Source organism: Gadus macrocephalus, chromosome 16, assembly GCF_031168955.1.
Source record: "Gadus macrocephalus chromosome 16, ASM3116895v1".
Taxonomy (NCBI): Eukaryota; Metazoa; Chordata; class Actinopteri; order Gadiformes; family Gadidae; genus Gadus; species Gadus macrocephalus.
Genome location: NC_082397.1, coordinates 21,545,649 through 21,565,535, shown reverse-complemented (window position 1 = coordinate 21,565,535; position 19,887 = coordinate 21,545,649). Strand labels below are relative to the sequence as shown.

The 19,887-nt window shown below is 42.7% G+C and overlaps 1 protein-coding gene across 1 annotated transcript; it reads right to left on the bottom strand.

Moving 5' to 3' along the window:
* Window positions 1-6,993: 6,993 nt before the first annotated feature.
* Window positions 6,994-8,755, bottom strand: LOC132474865 (7-alpha-hydroxycholest-4-en-3-one 12-alpha-hydroxylase-like). Its single transcript, XM_060075767.1, has one exon. It carries the CDS (start codon window positions 8,705-8,707, stop codon window positions 7,175-7,177), a length of 1,533 nt encoding a protein of 510 aa, XP_059931750.1. The 5' UTR covers window positions 8,708-8,755; the 3' UTR covers window positions 6,994-7,174.
* Window positions 8,756-19,887: the final 11,132 nt, after the last annotated feature.

Sequence of the window (19,887 nt, the reverse complement as noted above, 5' to 3'; positions counted from 1 at the left end):
CATGAGTCCTCTGCCTTGTTATTTCATTACTTATTTTCATGACTAACTGTTGAAACTTTTTTGTAATAAGAAACTTGAAATTTGTTCATTGATGGTTTGCTCCGTAAGAAGGGAACAACAAACTATGGTTTAGCATTCAACTCACTAAAGCACATAGCGAGGTTTTATAAACCAAATGGTATTCAAATCATCATTCGTAGTCACTCATTTGATTTGAGGATATTGTCAATACTGGAAGATGTTAATTATGGAATTCATCATGATTAATGTTATCAATTTTAATAATAATGATGAGGAAAATGAATGGCTTTTCTTTTCTCATTTGCTGACCTAATATATTAGCATCCGATTAGTTTTGAAAGAACCCCATTGTATTTTCTGCATGCCAGGCATAACAAGAACAGTTATCCCTTGGGGCTGCTTCTAGTGACTTAACACTCTTGTGCACTCACACTAGGCCATCTGGCCGTGGCCGTGGCCGTTTTCACACCTAACCGTGCTCAAATCTGCCAGTGTGAGTGTGGCCAGTCTGACCAGGCCAGGTCAATTTGGCCACTTGGGAGAGGTGTGCTGCCGGTGTGGGTACCATATGTGTTCGGCTGCCAGATCGGTGCGGGGGTCCTAGATGCGCAATAATGACGCACTTCCTGTAAACGATGTCATTAAATGCGCATGCGCATACTAACGCTAACGCTGACGTATTTTTCCGCTCTTTAGGTAAGTATTAACGATCTCCTTTTCTTTTCTAATCTATGAATAATAATCAGATTGATGGCATTTCGGAGCTAATTATTTCAACCTTTTCAAATAAGCCTAGGTGTTTTTATGTGACTAAACACGCCACAAACTATTCTAAGCAGCATACTTGAGAAATAAAACAAAATAAAAAAAATAAAAAACAAAAACTATATAAAATAAATAGACATTTTAAAAATGAACTTCATTTGAATGAAGTTGTGGGGGGGGGGCGGCTTTTGTAGGTGATAATTACCCTTTCCCTAATACCATTGAATTAATTGTTTTCTGGCCTTAATTCTGAAAACTTTCTGTCTGTCTTTGTCTTTGTTTATTTCATTTATTTTCACAGAAATGGAAGCGTTTTATACGGAAGTCAAGCATTACCTCAATCTAAACACATATCACAGCCTAACAACAACCGCCCAAAACCCAGAGAGCAGGAAGGCCAACATTAGGAGGGTCTCAAAGACCTACCTTCTGAAAGGTAAGTCACAGTGTATCAAACGCAAATGCACATTTGAGCCAGTTTATCGGAAGTATTCTGTATTGGCACTATTCCAGGGGTGCCCAACCAGTCGATCGCGGTCTACCAGTAGACCGCCGACAGATCCCAAGTCGACCGCGAGGGGTGAAGAAAAAATAAATAAATAAATTGCGCGGGACATATACGCGCGGTAGCGCATGCGCTGTCAACAGCAGTTGAAAGCCGTCAACAGTGGTTACGCACTCCTAAACGTTGGCATGGCTGAGGGGAAACGAGCTAAGACCTACCATTTTCAGCCTGAGTGGGAGGAAGATTATTGATTATTGTTGAGAAGGTGCCGCGCGCAGATGGAATGAAACCCCCACTGAAGTCCGTGCGTCCCCGGTAGCCACGCCCAACTTAACTTGTATTCTAAACATGGCCCACCTCGTTCTCGCCTGCGCTTACCCAAACACAAAAAGTTGGACCAAAATGTGTTGAAGCAATTTGCTGGCATAGACACATTTATCATTTATCACATTTATCACACAACAGCCTCATCCAGACACACCATGTATGCAAATTATTCAGATAAAACCAAAGTTTGTGCAAAGTAGAACAGGAATTGTCCCCTTTCCAGACCATATCTTTGCGGATCTGTGGATTTACCCTGGGCTGTAGAACAACTTTGAAACTCCCTGAGCTAAATCTACCAACTGAAATGCACAACTAGAACTACTAACCTCTCAACCTCTGACTCCTTCAAACCTGACACGACACAAAAACAAAGAACAAGGAATTCTCAACGACAAAGAGCTACACAGCGAGATGCTGTGTTAACGATTATGATGGCTGGGATATTTGATGCGCATTAGTAATTGAGCTTTAGATATGCATTGTAATAGTTATTCAAGTCATTGTCATTCTAGATCGATGCTGGTCATTCTCATTCTAGATCTTCCATGGTATTTATTCTTCCAGATCTACGTTGGTAATTGTCTTTACTCTTAGGCAGACCTTGGGAGATATTCAATGGAGTTTGAAGTCATGCTTGCTCTGCCACATTCACGAAAAGAACCAAGGGAGTTGTGACACTCTTTAAAGCGATTATCCTTTTATCGCAGGGGAGATGAAAACAACATATTTTATTGTCTTGTTGCATTGCTTTTTTTTTTTATATACTTCTCACTTTGGTACCATTGTTACAGCATCATCTTTCATGTTGATCGTGAGTAAGCAATGCGATGCAATTGTTTGCACTCGCGCCAGATAAATAGCATTCAGTAAAACAAAGGAAACAAGCTTGAACTTGCACATATCTATACACATGCATACGCGCACACACGCACACACGCACACACGCACACACACACACACACACACACACACACACAAACACAGAACAGTGATAATCTCAATACAGAACCTGCTGGCTAGTAGAGATGGATGTAGATGAATGTGGTATCTATCAATATTCATGATAACACACATCAATCCTAGGGGTAATCTAAAAATGGAGACGGCAAGGTTGTTCAGGGATACTTTCTGTGAATCCCGTGTCATTTGTTCTGCCAACAATGGCTGAGACACCATCATTTTCATTGTCCAAACATGTGGTGAGGGCAGAGACAGACTCCAGGATGGACTCATGGTTTCAAGACAACCAATATCAATATCAAGGATCCAGACGCAGATTTAAAAGGCAAGTAGGGATAATTAAGGTGGTTCTGTGTATAGCGTTGCAGAATTCTTAAATGCCTCCTATACCAAACCCTTGAGCAATGTTGTATTTTCAATGTTGTATAAGTAGATGATGCTAGGGCAGTTTGACTGCTGATCGAAAAGGACTGTGACACTTAACATCTGTAGCGACATCCCTGTGACACATTCCCCATGTCGATAACGAGGAGAAAATAACGATGCAAAGACATTCATGGAACTGTGGCCCTTCCTCAATCAGCGTCTGTACTGTTCTTGTGGACTTGTGAAACATCATCAGTCGCAGCCCAAGTACTGTTCCATTCTCTGCTTCTAGCCAATCACACTCCCAATGCCCAGATCGGTTCTTGCTCCACCCATTTTATCGAAGATGAGAGGTGACTTGTGTGGACTTGGGAGAGCAAAGTATCCCAGAATGCATTTTGCGATGCGAAACCAGCATCAATGGCGAATGAGAAAATTACAAACCATTAGTTATAATTATGATGCATTAGCTCAGATGGTAACGTCATCCATAATGCTGCTGTTCAAATGGCGGTACTGCGTCCTCCCGAGTAGACCTCACCAAGTACAAACTACAGAGTACACAAGTTCAAATGTGGCATACTTGGAATTGAGAGAGGCCCAATGTTAAGTAGAAGGTCTGTTGCAAGAACCTGCAATGAAAGGCGTGTGGTTCTGTTACTATCATCTCTTCATATCAGAGGTGACACAATTTCTAGTGAGCATGTTGATATGCTGGGGGGAGAAATGTCCAATTACGCCTACTTTCAACAGCAGCATAACTTGGTTACAAAGTTTTGACATATTTGTGTTGCCTTTTAAATCAGTAAAAGGGGAAACTGCCAAATTTGTTTGGCAGTTGTCAGCATTAACGCATAGTAAAAGGTGGTTTGATCTACCGCAGCCAAGAGAGACATTGATAATGCAGCAGAGGGCTAAAAACAGCGAGACGATGACTGACAGACAACCAAAGAAGAAAAGACAGTGGAATATATACTTCTTTATCACTTTGTTTCATTTACGCTCTCCTGTGAGCTTGCGGGTTTGATGCCTGACATTGACTGGTTCTCGTGACAACAGGAGTTCAGCAAAAGTTCAATTAATGCCCATCTGTCGGTAGGTTGTTTTTGTTTGCACACTGATTCCAGTAAAATATATTAATTTACATGGATATGTGATGCAATGCATTAAAGATGTAGTAGTAGTAAAGTAAAGTACATCACCGTTTACTTTTATTTAGATCTTGCACTTTTGTGGGTGATAGTACATTATATATTGCATTGGAAGATAACATGAAATAAGTTGTTTTTACAAATTCCTTTAAAGGCTGTGTTGCAGGGTTTATCTTTGAACGAATTTGTCCAATTTGCTTGTTGGTAATAAAGATTTAAACTGTTATTTATTGTATTTAATGTTGTTAGGTATCACAAACCGGAATGTAATACGAAAAAGTAGGTCCTATTTTAGCGGTTTGCGATTGATTCTCATTTCCCCCAGAATGCATTGCATGACGTCACGTTGGGGAGACACGGACCAAAGCCGCATTGAGACCCTTGAGAGTAAAGACTAGCAAGAGTGCTCAGCAGATTATACAGATACATAGATAAATACATAGATATTATATATAGTATGCTACACGTGAACCTCCGAAGATGGCGCAATTTGATTGGTTCGCTATCTCGGGATATTGGGCAACATAATTGACATCTCAAACTCGATATTGTTTTCATCGCAAAGCTCGTGACCCAGAGCAAGCTTCTGTTTGTTGTTATCCTGCGGTAGCTACTGGAGCTAGCTAACTAGCTAATCCACATTTGGACCTAGCACTAGAAGACAACCCTAAACTCCAACCTAGCTAGCCTGGCTCGCTCTTGCGCGTCTGTGTTCGCGCTCGTGCATTATTGCGCGTCCATGTACTTGGAATGGATGGAGTCAGAGTCAGCGTTGAAAGAGAGGGGGTAGGACCATTTGAGTTGTGTGTTTTCAAAATCTGCTGGCGTTTCGCAAATCCCATAACCAACCTTTAAGTAAAAATACAAATTCACATAGATGTATAGGATCTATTGTCAAAGATAATGAGACTTTAGTCAAGGTAAAAATACTAATTCACATGCATGTATAGGATCTATTTTAAATATTAAATAATCATAAATAATCATATTAAATAAAAAATGGTGTTACCAATCATATATAAATGTTGCAAGTGGCCATTCTTTCTTTTTATTCCTATCTTATTACATGTGTAACGCTTGAATAAGCATCAATCATACATCCATGGGACCAACTAGGAATTTAGCTATTTGCCCCGACCGCCAAAAGTGCTGTAGGAAAGATTTAAGGGCTATTATTTGAGTGTAATTTGTCATAAATGACATAGTCATCCCCGTCAGCATTGAATGAGTTGAGAGAATAAACCCTTTTTTGAGTTGACTGCGCCTGCTAATGTGTGAGCTCATTAAGAAAATGTAGACCCTTCCAGGTTTCATTTCATCAGGGCCTCTCTTCTCTGATAGGTTTGGGGAATCCATCATGACTGTTAATCACTGATCCACCAATGCAATTATACTTCCAAAGGAAGCAGACTGTTTGATTGGTCAATTTCAAAATCAGAATAAGAGATTAGTTCTGTTATTTAATAACTATTGAAAAACTATAAAATAATATTAAAGCAATGTTCATTACGTAAAGTTAACTTTCTATAACCAACACATAAAATATAATAATGTGCTATTCTGCTGTGCATAATAATTTTATAATAATAATAAGATATCCGTTTCATTCTCTTTGGCGACATCTTAGATGATAAGTAATTGATCCCATAGGTCCCAATTATGCGAATGCAAGGGCTCTCAACAGTGATGATGACAGAGCTTGACGTGAAGCTCTGTCTGGACAGGGGTTGATACCAAGATACGGATAAGCTTCTAGGACACTTATATATAACACCACCACCAGACTCTTCACACCAGGGGGGTACTCTGTCCCTGCACAAGCAGTATAGATGCTTTGTCTATATCTGAATCCCCCGTGTCACCTTGGTCCCCGGGCCTGAATATTAGTACATTCTGGTGGCACAGAACATCGGATGACCTTTCTAAGAAGCAAGATTCTCTTCAGAAGGCTCCACGCTTTTTTCATCCTTATAGAATAGGCAAGATATTAATTATAATCCCTCTAAGGGTATAGTAATATTCTTCCACAATACAAACTGCATTATATTCCATTATATTTTGATTGTCACCGGATAACTGAGGTATTTTTTTATTCCTTCACATAAATTAAGAATTTCTACCATGAACTGATGCAGAAAAGGCTGAATTGGTGCATAACAATTCCCCAGAATGCAAGAAATTTGATGCTCAGAATGTCAAGAATTAGACTCATAACGCTATTTGTTTTATTCAACAGTGTTTTATTCCAGCTGAAACAATGGGTTCACTGACACTACAATAGCCTATGACAAAAATAACACACGCTGCACACAGTTTAAACTCAATAGTAAATATTTGCTTCATGTCCGAACTTTCTGTTCTCCCTTCCTCACCCCTTGTCTCTTCGACTGATGACCTCAGAGATTTCTCAGTTAATAGATCACCAAGAGCACATTATTATGCGGATAACTGCCACTCTGTGCCACCCCTGAGGTTGTGCCCTGGCTGGAAATCCTGTTATATGTTCACAAGCGCCATTACATATTGATCACTAAGCCCTTCTCATGAGAGAGCGGTCTGACTGGTCTAAACTTGATTGCAACTACCAACAATACAAATATTAACATTTGCCTATATTAACACCACACATGCAATTTAATATATTAACATAGTAAGTTATGACATGAGAAAACATAAATGGGGGATCATGGCATCTTGAATATATTTAACTAGCTACAGGACAAATTTGGTAGGGAGGGGGTTGTGCAAGATGTCAGGGATCAGAGATTTGCTCTCTTTAGCAGTTAGCAATACTACTCCTTATATTTCAACTGTGTGTGTGTGTGTGTGTGTGTGTGTGTGTGTGTGTGTGTGTGTGTGTGTGTGTGTGTGTGTGTGTGTGTGTGTGTGTACTGTGTATGTATTATTTAACATTTGATTAATTAAAGATGATTCTGCCATGATGCAACCATTATAGGTTTAAGATACTGTACTAGATTAGGTGCTTGAAAACATAACATACACAAGTTGGATGGAGGTTACCATCCATAAACAAAAATGGAGGTTACCATCCATTTAACTCAAAAGTGTGATGTGTCATTTAAAATCGGAGTCTGTATCTGAAACCAACATCTCTTGTGGGTTGCATGGCCCCAAAACCCCATCGCTTAACATCAATGTCAGGTACCTCCTCATTAGGATTCTTCAGCTCAAAGTCAAAATATAATATCATGAAAAACACAAACTGCTTCAACTCATTCATAGCAAAGAAACGGCCAGGGCACATACTGACACCAGCTCCCCACGGCATTGTGTAGTACCTCAACTTCTTCCCGTTCTTGTAAAAATCTGTTTTCTTGCTGCCATCTGGGTTAAGAAAGCGGTCGTATTTGAAAGAAAGTGGGTCAGGGTGAATTTTGGAATCAATTTGAATGGCAGTGTAAGGGAAGAGAGAAATTATATCGCCTTGTCGAAACTGATACGCACGACCATCAGACATTTTGAGGTTCATGTTTTCCATCACAGCTCTGTTGAGAACGGGCGCAACAGTCAGTCTCAGGGTCTCCTCAAGAGCACTGTCAAGAATCAGACTTTTCTGGATCATGTCATAGGTCAGATTGATGATAGGGCCACCACGCCTCACTTCCTGCCCAGATTCCGTCACAACCCTGTCCACCTCTCTCCTCACAGCAGCCATGGCCTCTGGATTCTTCATGAGGTACATTAATAGCCAAAAGGCAGCAGGCCCAGTGTTTCCCTGGGACGCCCAGAGCAGTAGAAACATGCATCGGTCTTGCATGAACTCCTTCATTCCTAGTCCCTCGCTGGTCTGCAGCTGTTGACGCACCCAGTCGCTGGCATTCCCCTTATTCTTGACAACCTGTGATGACAAAGTTTTCCAAAACATTCTCAGCAGCTTCCTGATCTCAATCCTCTCTTTGGGTGACTGGACACCATACGCCAGTTTGGGGAAGTATTGATCAAATTTATGAAACTCTGTAAACATTGCATCAGATTGTATTCTGTCCATCTCAAAGGATTTCTCAGTGCTACCGGCCTCCCTTAAAGACACATTGCCGAACAGTGATAGGTACCCTGACCTGAAAACAATATTGTAACTATACATGAAAAGTCCATCCTCAATCCAGGTATTTTGGTCTCCACCTTTGCCTACACTGCGGAGCATGAGATTTTGGAAAAATTTCATTGTACTTTCTGTCAATAATACTAGTCCATCACCCATCAGATGCCTGTTGTTGGAATCATGAAATTGCTTTCTTGATTGTTCTGGATAGAAATGAAAAACTCTGATCATCAGCTTCCTTGCAAAAGCACTGAAGTCCAGTTTTGTGTGGGCCTCCTTGAAGACAGCACCAAAAGATGAAGGATCCATGAGAAATGTGAAGTAATTCCCAGCAAGTTGTACCGTGAATATGTCCCCATGTTTTTGCTTCATCCTCTCTAAGAACTTTGCTGTGTCCCTGCGAAACTCCAACACATGGCCCAACCAGGGAATGGGACCTCTATCTAATGGGGGTTCACCTGGCCTTTGCTTTCTGAATGCTCCTAAAAGGTAATGCGCTCCGAATAGAAAGGCTAGAAGAGCCAGCAGGATTGGCACCAGTAAACCCATTGCTCTCTGTCCCCTTGAAAGTGCAAAAAATAAATGAGGCAGAGCTCAAGATCCTCGTTGGTATAATCCTCTTGCTCCTCCTCTTGCCCTGTGCGTGGGGACGGGTTTCAAAGTCCACGGAATCCAATATCATCCCACTGCAGACACAAATGGGCGTTCTCGTGTGGTGGGGGCTCCTGTTTACACAGACTGGAACGCCCCCTTCTTATTCTTCGTAGCCTTTCTTGCTGAACTGTATTAAAATGTCAAAGTGTACTACTCCGAAACCATGTAAATAGTGTTGTAAATAAACTTCCAAAGCTTTTCAAATCTTATTTGGAAATTAACATCACATGTGTCTTTTTACAATTTATTCTTTACCAGCATTCGTAGTGTTGATCAGCGGGACTCTCTAAATCGACGCCACTTCGACCTGGGCGGGACTTTACGTCCTACGTCACTCGCTATGGGTGTGCATGTGTGCGCATAGCCTTCACTCGCGATGGGTGTGCATGTGAGAAAGGTTTTGGCTTTAGTTTCTATGGGTTGGTAATAACTGTTCTGATGATTTTTCTGATGGAAAAGTGGTCTTTTATTTCCATAATCTTTGTTCAGTGAACGCATAAACCCGTTTGTTAGTTAGCAGTTAAACAAAATGCGATCTCTTTGTTTACAGTTACCAACGACCAACTGATGATTGGGGGTTCGATTCCCTAGTGATGCAAGGTCTTTTCTTTCATTTTGGACTGCACACACATCGCGAGTGACGGATACTCGCACAATGTACACACATCACTGTCTTTACAATTTCTAGGCAACCGAAGTTTAAAGATTGTCAAGTGGTTAACTCTTGAATCGCATGTACTAAGACCTGATGGGTTAGTGGTCAGAGAACAACTCATTAATGCGGGGATAAGGGGTTCGATTCCTTAATGAAGCTAGCTTTTTTCTTTCATATTGGACTGGATGTTTGTATGCCATTTTGCGTAACTTGTAGTTTATGATGAAGAAATGTTACTGGGGTTAAGGTTAGGGTAACCTTAACCCCAGTAACGTTAGGGTAAGACACAAAGTGTTTTTGCAACACAATATTTCTTACAATAACAAAGTCCAAAGTTTTGATGACTCCAGTAGGAAACTTAAGATACCTAGAGAAATGCGTGAGTGCTCACAAAACATCAACAAGTCAGCAGTGTGGTACAGGGTGATCATTTCTGATATACAGTACAAAAGCTGAAACTATTAGCCAGGAGTGGGAAAGACGCAGACGCAGAAAGCAATAAGACGCACCAACACACAGTTGCCTGTTGCAAAATGGTTCAGAGTTTAATATAAATAGTTAGGGTTAGCTGGTATGGCGTTATCTGGTATGGCTATAGTCTAATGTTAGCTTAGTTCGTGTTGTTTCGTCATGTTAATCGCTAGTAATATTAAGTCATTTGTAGAAATATAGCCTATCATCACAGACTTTAGGAATGTCACCCACCCTCCATCGCGTACGACACTGACGCTCGTAATCTGTAGTGCAAGGGAGTTCGTACACAGATCCCTGAGACAAACGGCTACGCGCACACATGCAAACCCATAGCGAGTGACGTAGGACGTAAAGTCCCGCCCAGGTCGAAGTGGCGTCGATTTTAGAGAGTCCCGTTGATGAGCAGCGAAATAGTCCGCCAAAGATGTTGACGTCGCTTAGCAACCGAAGACGCTGGGGTTGACAAGTTACCGGACTACTACCCATGCAAGTGAACGGAGCGTTCCACGGCATTAAGAAGACCCATGTAATAAAGGCCTATAATATTTCTGTAGAGATTTCTCCTCAGATTTCCCCCCCCCGTCAACAACTTCAAGAGACCCCCACAAAGATGGAATCATAACTCGAACCCTGCATGGAAGCAGTGGCGTGCACACATAGACACTGGGTGGTGCTAACGCACCAGGACTTTTGCCCTTTATCAACGAAAATGCCCTTTTGAAACTTTTATATTTTATTTTATTTTTTATATATTATTAACATTTTACTGAGGCCGGTTTTGAAATGATCTTTTAAAAACCTAAGCGATTAAAAACGACTGAAACAATGCCCAAAAATGAGCCACGTCCCCCTTGCACAGACCAGACTCAATTCTCAGAAGCGTCTCCAGCATAGCAGGCACGGTCGCAGACAGGCATCTTCTCCCGTGTTCCCACCACCAGCCAGGTAACATACAGATCAAGTAAAATCGTATAGTTTGCCCTCTAAGCCCAACGTGTAGCCTAATCATTTTGTTGTGCAGTAAAATGTCTCATACAGCAACAAACAACTAAGCATTTTTAGCCGACTGGTCACCTGATAAAGTTTTACGCTGTAGCCTATAGCCCAATGACAGATAACGCAAGGACGACCATAGGCTTATTAGGCTACACATTATTTCGGTAGAGTTTGCAATTGCAAATCTGCAAATGTGTTAGGACGAACGTTTTCTGTTGTATAAATTTTGTCAGGCAACATAAATTAACACATTTATTTGTGGCAGAAAAAAACGGGAAGTTCCTCATGTGAAAAATGCCCATGATGCTGCTTTAAAGCAGTAGGCCTACGCAGCTAGAAGGAGGGTAAACAGAAGACAGTGGAGGGCAAAGTGAAGTTTATCTACTTCGCCGAGATGTCTAGAGTTCATCTTGGGACTTAACAATGACTGCATATATATAGGATGTGGATTTTATCTGTTGGCGGTGTGACTTTTTTCTATAGGAAACTCACGTGTAGAGAATGATACAAATAAAAGTAAAATTTCATTCAACATGTGCGTGTAACTTTTTTATAATAAGGTGTTCCGCGTGCGCTAAAAAGTGCCCTTCCCTTCCCCCCTGAGCACCTGCCCCCCAAAATGTCTGTGCACGCCACTGCATGGAAGTATAAGATAACTTCATAAATATGAAGTGGATTGAAAGAATTGAGACTCTGGTGGCCTTTTCAAACCGGAACCCTCTCGCTCTGTCTCTCCCTGTCGTCAAACTATAACGAGAGAGGGAGAGGGAGGAGGGACTTGTGTTGGCAATAAGGCCAGACAAAAACCACACGCAGAATGTCAGGTAGACTTCATCAAATCAGCCCCAATAGAGTGGCGAAGTCACACCCCTTCCGGTAGGGCTCATGGGACCTATGAGATCGAAAAATATGAATGGGTGTCAATGGAGAGAAAATAATTATTTTCTGGTCCCGGTCTTTATATGCCCTGGATTACACATATGTTGTTTGTGGATTTAAAGGATAATTTTTCATGCAAAGAGTTCGACCGTTTATTGTGCAATTGTTCAGATAAAGGCTGTAGAGAAAACACAACGAGAAAGACTACACGGCTCGTATGTGACGTCACGCTCCCTGCGACTGGCGTGGAGAAGACCGACAATCTTCCCATCGGCATAACTGAAACTCTGCACGTGCCCCGATTTATAATGGTTTTAACCTCTTTCGATGCTTTTATCCTCCCCTTGGAAAAAGCGGTGAAGTGGGGCAGAGAGATCGCCATCTCTGTGCCGAGTTCCAAGGGCGGGTGTGTTGACGTATATCATATGCGTCGAGAGCAGCGAAGAGCTGTAGTTCACAAAGCGGCCTCACATAAAACCTAAAATTATCAAACTTCTTCACGAACATTTTTAGTTTTCCTTGCATGAAAAATTCTCATTTAAATCCACAAACAACATATGTGCAATCCAGGGCATATAAAGACTGGGACCAGAAAATAATTATTTTCTCTCCATTGACACCCATTCATATTTTTCGATCTCATAGGTCCCATGAGCCCTACCGGAAGGGGCGTGACTTCGCCACTCTATGCTCTGTTGGGTCACCTTAGGACTAGTTATATTAAATAATGAACACTGATATATATATAAACATATAATCCCCTAAAGAGGATTACGCATTAAATACTGGTAATAAACAGGCTGGAACAGGCATAAGCAAGCCAAAAGTGTGCTCTTGATCCCTCAACCTTAAAAGCATTGGCTGTCTGAGGGTGGGGCGATGTATAGGAACACGGTCATAAATGAAAGGTGATTGTTTGATTGTTTGATTGTTAGACAATCCGTTTTAGGCAGACTCCTGCACACCGGTCTATAGATATTGTTCTGAGGTTTAATCGGAATTTAGGCAGTTGGAAAGCATATACAATGTTGACATTTTTTTTTTCTATCTGTATTGTGTGCACGTCAAAGTCCTGATGAACAAGGGGGCAAGCCGTCAGATTTCACTTCTTAGCAGCCAGACCACTGTTTATTTTGTAATGTGGCGATAAGGGGCTTTGCTCAGCTTTTCACAAATAAACCCTTCTGAACTATGAGCATAATAAATTATAAAATAAATCACATTATCATAAGTCTATAGATAGGCGTGTTGAATGAAGAGTGTTGATTCCTGTGTGTGCATATGTTTGGAAAACCACATTTCTTTTTACCACACAGCTACAAGTCCATGATGAACTGCTTTATGTTTTGGCATGTTTTGTTATTATTTCAAACTAACTGAATACATTTCCCAAAAAATAATTTGCGATTTCACTATGAATAGCTGCACTGTTCACAGAATGTTGATTTAACAGCGCCCATAGGATGATAGATGGCAAGCAGGAGATCCACGCAGGTAGTCATCCGACCGGAGGGAAAGAGAACATTATCATTATGGAATTCATAACTTTTCAAATCTTCTGATTAATTAGGCTTTGAGGTCCCTTTTAGGGTTTGCATTCTGATATATTTGTGGCGGGGCTCAGTGTAAAAGTCAATATTAACGAGGGGAGGGGTCCACTAAAGAGGGACCGACAACGCCACCTGGGGAATTACACCCCAGGAAATATAGAACAAAGAAAGTTAAACTATGATATTACAGAAATAGGAAAAGGACAGGGTCGAGAACTAAAGAGGCAGAGACAATAAATATATTAACTGTTTATTTTATTACAATAATAACTAAATAAAGAAAAGTGGAGCAAAACCAAACCAAACAGCAAAACAGTAACCCAGCAAACCAAAGGTCAAACAATGAAACAGAAAAGGGAAAATAACACAAAAGCAAACTGAACCAAAGCAACCAAAACAAAATAGCAAACGGAACCAAAACAAAACAGCACAGCTTAACAGAACAACTAAAACCATACAAAACAGCAGCAGGGGATCCTAAAAACAAGAGACACTAATTAATAAAAGTTCAAATGGGAACTCACAACTGTTAGAAAGCGGGGACCCTACTCACCACCCTAGGACGCAACCAACAGAGGCTGAGTTCAGCCATCTTGGCCATTTTATCTGCACCTGGGTGCAGGGGGAGGAGCGTCGCGACAGGGAGGAGTTCCTTACCGCCTCTCAGGTCACCTTACTTGGATCCTAGGAGCTGTGTCGATGAAGCTATCACTCTGGCCATAATGTCCTACACATTGATTATCCATCACAAGGGTTCTCTCCTGAGTAAGGCTTGTTTCCGGCAACAGTGATAATCACTGTAACTACCATGTTTTTATTAAGTATATGCTGCAGGGAAGAACATTGAGGATGATTTTCTCTTCCATGTTTTTTTGATTGAGCTTTTCAGTGATGGAAGTTAGACTGTGGGTGAAAGGAGTTCTGCCCTTCACACAGCATACGCCTCCTTGAGCAATACACCTTAGCCCTACCTGCTCCTTACTAACCTATATATGTTGTCACTTTGGATTAAAGTGTTAGTCAATAGTATTTAGAATATAATAATCGATGTATTACCCTTTGAATATGAAGGTTTTTTTAATTCCTAGTAAGGCACCGTAGATATTGCCTGTTATTAAAGTACACCTCCTGTAGTTCTCCACTAGGTGGAGGACTACTACCACCATAAAACAGATATACAAAAATCCATGTCGTTATTGTTTTAGCACGGCTCGACTTTCAAGATTAGCATGGCATGGTCGATGTTGATTTGTTTGATGAATATCTAAAACAAAGAAGCATTCGCTCTGTTGCTGGACCAATCATGTATACATTAACACCATAAAACAGCGCTGATCATACAAGATATCAATCCTATGGCCTATCCCATTTACAAAAGTGCTTTGTATTTTGCCTTCTAAATCTGCAGAATCATCAGAGTATTGACCCAAGAAAACATGACGTTGGGCAAATTACCTTTGCAGCATGGGGACATGCGATTTATCCCGGCATCATCAATGTATAGGCCTACTTTTCCCCAACAAATCTGTCCATTTTGTTGACTAATCGTAAATCGAACTTTGTCGACTCTACATTTTTGGTAACTTCGCAGCCCTCTTGATGCCATATCTAATAACACTTCAATGGTCAGATGTGCATCCTTTACATCACTGGGGTAGTGACTTGGGGAGGGGGGCAAATGTCCTCTTTAGGGCTGTCACTTGCAATACTGTTCCCAATAATCCCAAACTTATGAAAATAAATAGTAAGTGGCATCCCTAAGTGCTTGCTACTATTAATATGGCTTTTCAGATCTGGTAAATAAGTGTTATCATGATTAAGCCCCTGAATGGGAATCTCCTTTATCAGCTTTAACAAAAGCCTTGTTGCTCGCATAACCGTTGTTTCTTTCACCGTGATAAACCTTTTGCTATGCACTTTTAAGAAAGCATGGTGGACCATTTACCAAAGTACACGCTAAACTTCAGGAGGCTTTGCGGATCCCAAGAAGTCAAGTGGACCATATCAACCCTCTCTGCTAATCCGTTCTGTGCTGGGCTCTCCCTGCTGACGTGGGTCACGCGTGACTGCTTGGTTCCTCCACGCTCAAGTCCGTGACATCACCAGGGTTTCCATCTCATTGCTGGCCCTCTCAAATCCTCCCGTCTCCATCTGATGTCCATGAGGGCTTTATGTCCAAAATAACTCACGCACACACACACACGCACGCACGCACAGAAACAGAGACGGAAACATAACAGACACACAGACACAGACTGCACAAACACACACCGCACATGCACACACACCCATCTAATACCTCTTGCGCACACTACCACACTCATTTACATACCCTACCACATTTGCAACATTTGCATAAGTATAAGTGTGTGTTTGAGTGGGTGTTTACAAAATGTGTAAGAAGTTTGCCCAATATGTATATATTTTTTATAGATGTGGGCAATAATTCATTGAAATGTTTTTCTTACCTAGAAGTTGCATCGTTGAGCCTTGCAGTGTAGCCTTCTATTTATTCGGATAACAAACGGGAGGTTAACTCATTTGCTTTGAAAATTCTTGCGTGTGCACGCCCTACATCTGAACCAAAATAATCGTTCAGCCGTTTCCACAGATAAGTATAAAAGGAAAAAACAGAAAATCTCAAATTCACATCCATTAAAAACAACCAACACACAGGCATTAACCCACTGACCCTAACACACAGACACACACACACACACACACACACACGTTGTTCATGTTCGTGCCAAGAAAGTTCCATGTTTAGGATGTGTCTGTGCCGTATGTTATCACGTTTATGTGTTAAAGAGCAGGATTGTATGTGAGACAGTTTGACCTCACACACACACCCTGTCTGATGTCATCTTCCAGCACAGAAGCAGAGGAGCCGGAGTGACAATCTCTCTCTCTCTCTCTCTCTCTCTCTCTCTCTCTCTCTCTCTCTCTCTCTCTCTCTCTCTCCTTCTCTCCCTCTCTCTCTCACTGCCCGGTTGGTCTGTCACCCCTACCTGGAGTGTGTCGTACATGTGTGCAGATGTACAACCACAGAGAAGAGGAGAGCAAAGCCTCACAGAGAACAGCCAGTCCTTGGTTACCATTTGAGCTTTTCGCTTTCCAAACACATCCTCCTCCTCATCCTGACCTGAACCCCAAATTGCTTATGAGGGATCAGAGAGAGAGTGTGAGAAAGAGAGAGAGAGAGAGTGCGAGAGAGAGAGAGAGAGAGAGAGAGAGAGAGAGAGAGAGAGAGAGAGAGAGAGAGAGAGAGAGAGAGAGAGAGAGAGAGAGAGAGAGAGAGAGGGAGAGAGAGTAGGAGAGAGAGAGAGAGAGAGAGAGAGAGAGAGAGAGAGAGAGAGAGAGAGAGAGAGAGAGAGAGGGGACTGACAGCTGGTCAACCAGAGGAAGAGAAGTCACAGGAGTTGAGGAAATGTGTGGGATTAGGTTAACGCCGTAGATTAACCTCATGAAACTAAACCCACACACACACACACACACACACACACACACACACACACACACACACACACACACACACACACACACACACACACACACACACACACACACACACACACACACACACACACACGCACACACACAAACACACACCTGCTCAGTCTGTCTTAGGCCACATCCAGCCATTGGTTGGCCAATTTTGCAGAGAGAGTAAACGTAGATGGGAGTGGACATTTTTGTAATTTTATTTAGGGGGTTGGATGCAAAATTATTTATTTGTATTTATTTACTCATAATACGCTGCCAACGTATTCACTGCAAGATTACAACCAAACGTTACATCATCTCATCCAAGTAACTATTTAATACAAATTGTAACCTTAAAAAGAGGCACATCCACACATTCCTTTGATACAAGGTAAATCAGTGTGTGTTTATGATGATTGGCGATTGCTTGTGCAAAGGGTCTAACATCATCCCTCATGTTCGTTGACTCCACCTTTCGGTTTTTAATTTGACTAATTCTGAAGGATCTGCTGGAGCGAACCTCATCTGTGACCTGAGAGGACATGAGTGGACCTGAGGCCAAGAGAGCCTGGTCTGCCAACCACATGCTGCCTGTGGATCCTATGTTGGTGAGTGAAAGGGAGAGAGAGATATGGTGTGGAACTATTCCTTTAAAAGGAAGGGAGAGAGAGAAAGAGAACGAGTTAGAGAGAAGGAGCGAGAGAGGACAGTGTGTGTTCATGTTAGCTAAGGGTGAGCTAATTGGGGTATAGCGTGTGTGTGTGTGTGTGTGTGTGTGTGTGTGGTGTGTGTGTGTGTGTGTGTGTGTGTGTGTGTGTGTGTGTGTGTGTGTGCCCTGTCAGTCAGTGTCTAGACTGCACTCCTCGTGTGTTTTCTCAGATGTGAAGCCTTATTAGGCCCTCTACTTAAACAAACAGCCCTATACTGGGGAGCCCCTCACAATGCCATGCAGGCTACCGTGTGTGTGTGTGTGTCTCTGTCAGTGTGTGTTTGTGCGTGTGGGTGAGTGTGTGCGCATGCCTGCGTCGGTAAGTGGGTATGAATGTTTTGGTGTGTGTGTGTGTATGCGTGTGTGTGTCTGTGAGTCATTTATCAAGGGCATTCGTCAGGTGATGTACTGCAGTGCTGTCAGTGTTGAACCAGGGGCCCCTCCACACAGGGCATCAGCTCCACACAGGGGCCCCTCCACACAGGGCATCAGCTCCACACAGGGGCCCCTCCACACAGGGACCCCTCCATACAGGGTCCTCAGCTCCACACAGGGGCCCCTCCACACAGTGAACCCTCCACACAGGGGCCCCTCCACACAGGGCATCAGCTCCACACAGGGGCCCCTCCACACAGGGGCCCCTCCATACAGGGTCCTCAGCTCAACACAGGGGCCCCTCCACACAGGGACCTCAGCTCCACACAGTGAAACCCTCCACACAGGGGCCCCACCACACAGTGAACCCTCCACACAGGAGCCCCTCCATACAGGGTCCTCAGCTCCACACAGGGGCCCCTCCACACAGGGTCCTCAGCTCCAAACAGGGGCCTCAGCTCCACACAGGGGCCCCTCCACACAGTGAACCCTCCACACAGGGGCCTGAGCTCCACACAGGGGCCCCTCCACACAGGGGCCCCTCCACACAGGGGCCTCAGCTCCACACAGGGACCCCTCCACACAGGGGCCACCGCTCGTGGCTCCTGGCCCCCACATGTCCTTGTTTCACGGGTAGATCGCGCACATCACATCAATGGATGGTGGTTATGTCATTTGGATCTTCAACTCTTAATCGCTAATGGCGCACATATGTTTGTACAATCGGACATACAAAGATTATACAACAAAAAAACCCTGAATATATCTACATAAATAAAACATAGATGCTACAGAGCAGTCTGTCCGTCTGTCTGTCTGTCTGTCTGTCTGTCTGTCTGTCTGTCTGTCCGTCCGTCCGTCCGTCCGTCTGTCTGTCTGTCTGTCTGTCTGTCTGTCTGTCTGTCTGTCTGTCTGTCTGTCTGTCTGTCTGTCTGTCTGTCTGTCTGTCTGTCTGTCTGTCTGTCTGTCCGTCTGTCCGTCTGTCTGTCTGTTGGTCTGTGTGTCTCTCTCTCTGTCTCGGCCTCTCTCTTTCTCTGTCTCTTAGGGTTAAGCTTAGATTGTGTAGAAATAAGTACCTTAGTTCACATGAACACTATTGGTCAATGATTACGCTCTCCCTCTCTCTCTCTCTCTCTCTCTCTCTCTCTCTCTCTCTCTCTCTCTCTCTCTCCCTCTCCCTCTCCCTCTCCCTCTCTCCCTCTCCCTGTCTCTGATAAATGGGTCAGGGCTGTCTTCCATCCTGCTGTGTATAAGACAGTGGTCCCCAGAGGAGGAGAGGCAGATCTGCAGACCAGGCAACATGCAGGTAAGGGTGAGGAGGAAGGTCAAGGAGAAACAGCGGCAGAGGAAGGAGGGGAGCAGGGAACCAACAGATAGGGAACCAGACAAGATCAGGAGAAAGGAGTGGATGAGACAAAAGGGGTGAACTGATTGTTTTCTTTACCTTTGATTTGCTCTTCGGTAATAAGGCTGTTTGTTATAGAAGTGTTCCATTTTGTTAGCAAGGTTTTGAAAATGATTACCCCCTCTCAAAGATTGAGAAGTATTATCACATTCTGTATGTTATATATTTATATATATGTTGTATTCCCGCACCTTTGGTGGCACTATGATAATACTGTGTGCCTCTCTGATGGGATTCCTACTGTCCCTTCCTTTTTACCACGGCGACCACCAGTAGCCTGAGGCTAAAATGTCTGCTGAAAATTTAGAAAATCTCCCAAATCTCTAAAATTTTCAAAAATGTACTAAAAGTCACCCATAACTAGCATTGGGCTAATAGTTTGAGAAGTTATCTTTTCTTTCTGAGATTACATTTTCAGGTTTAAAAAAGACACACGGGTAACACATTAAAGGTCCCATGGCATGCTACTTTATGGATGCTTTAATATAGATATTAGTGGGCCCCTAACACAGCATTTGAAGACGTTCCCGAAATTCAGCCGTGGTGCAG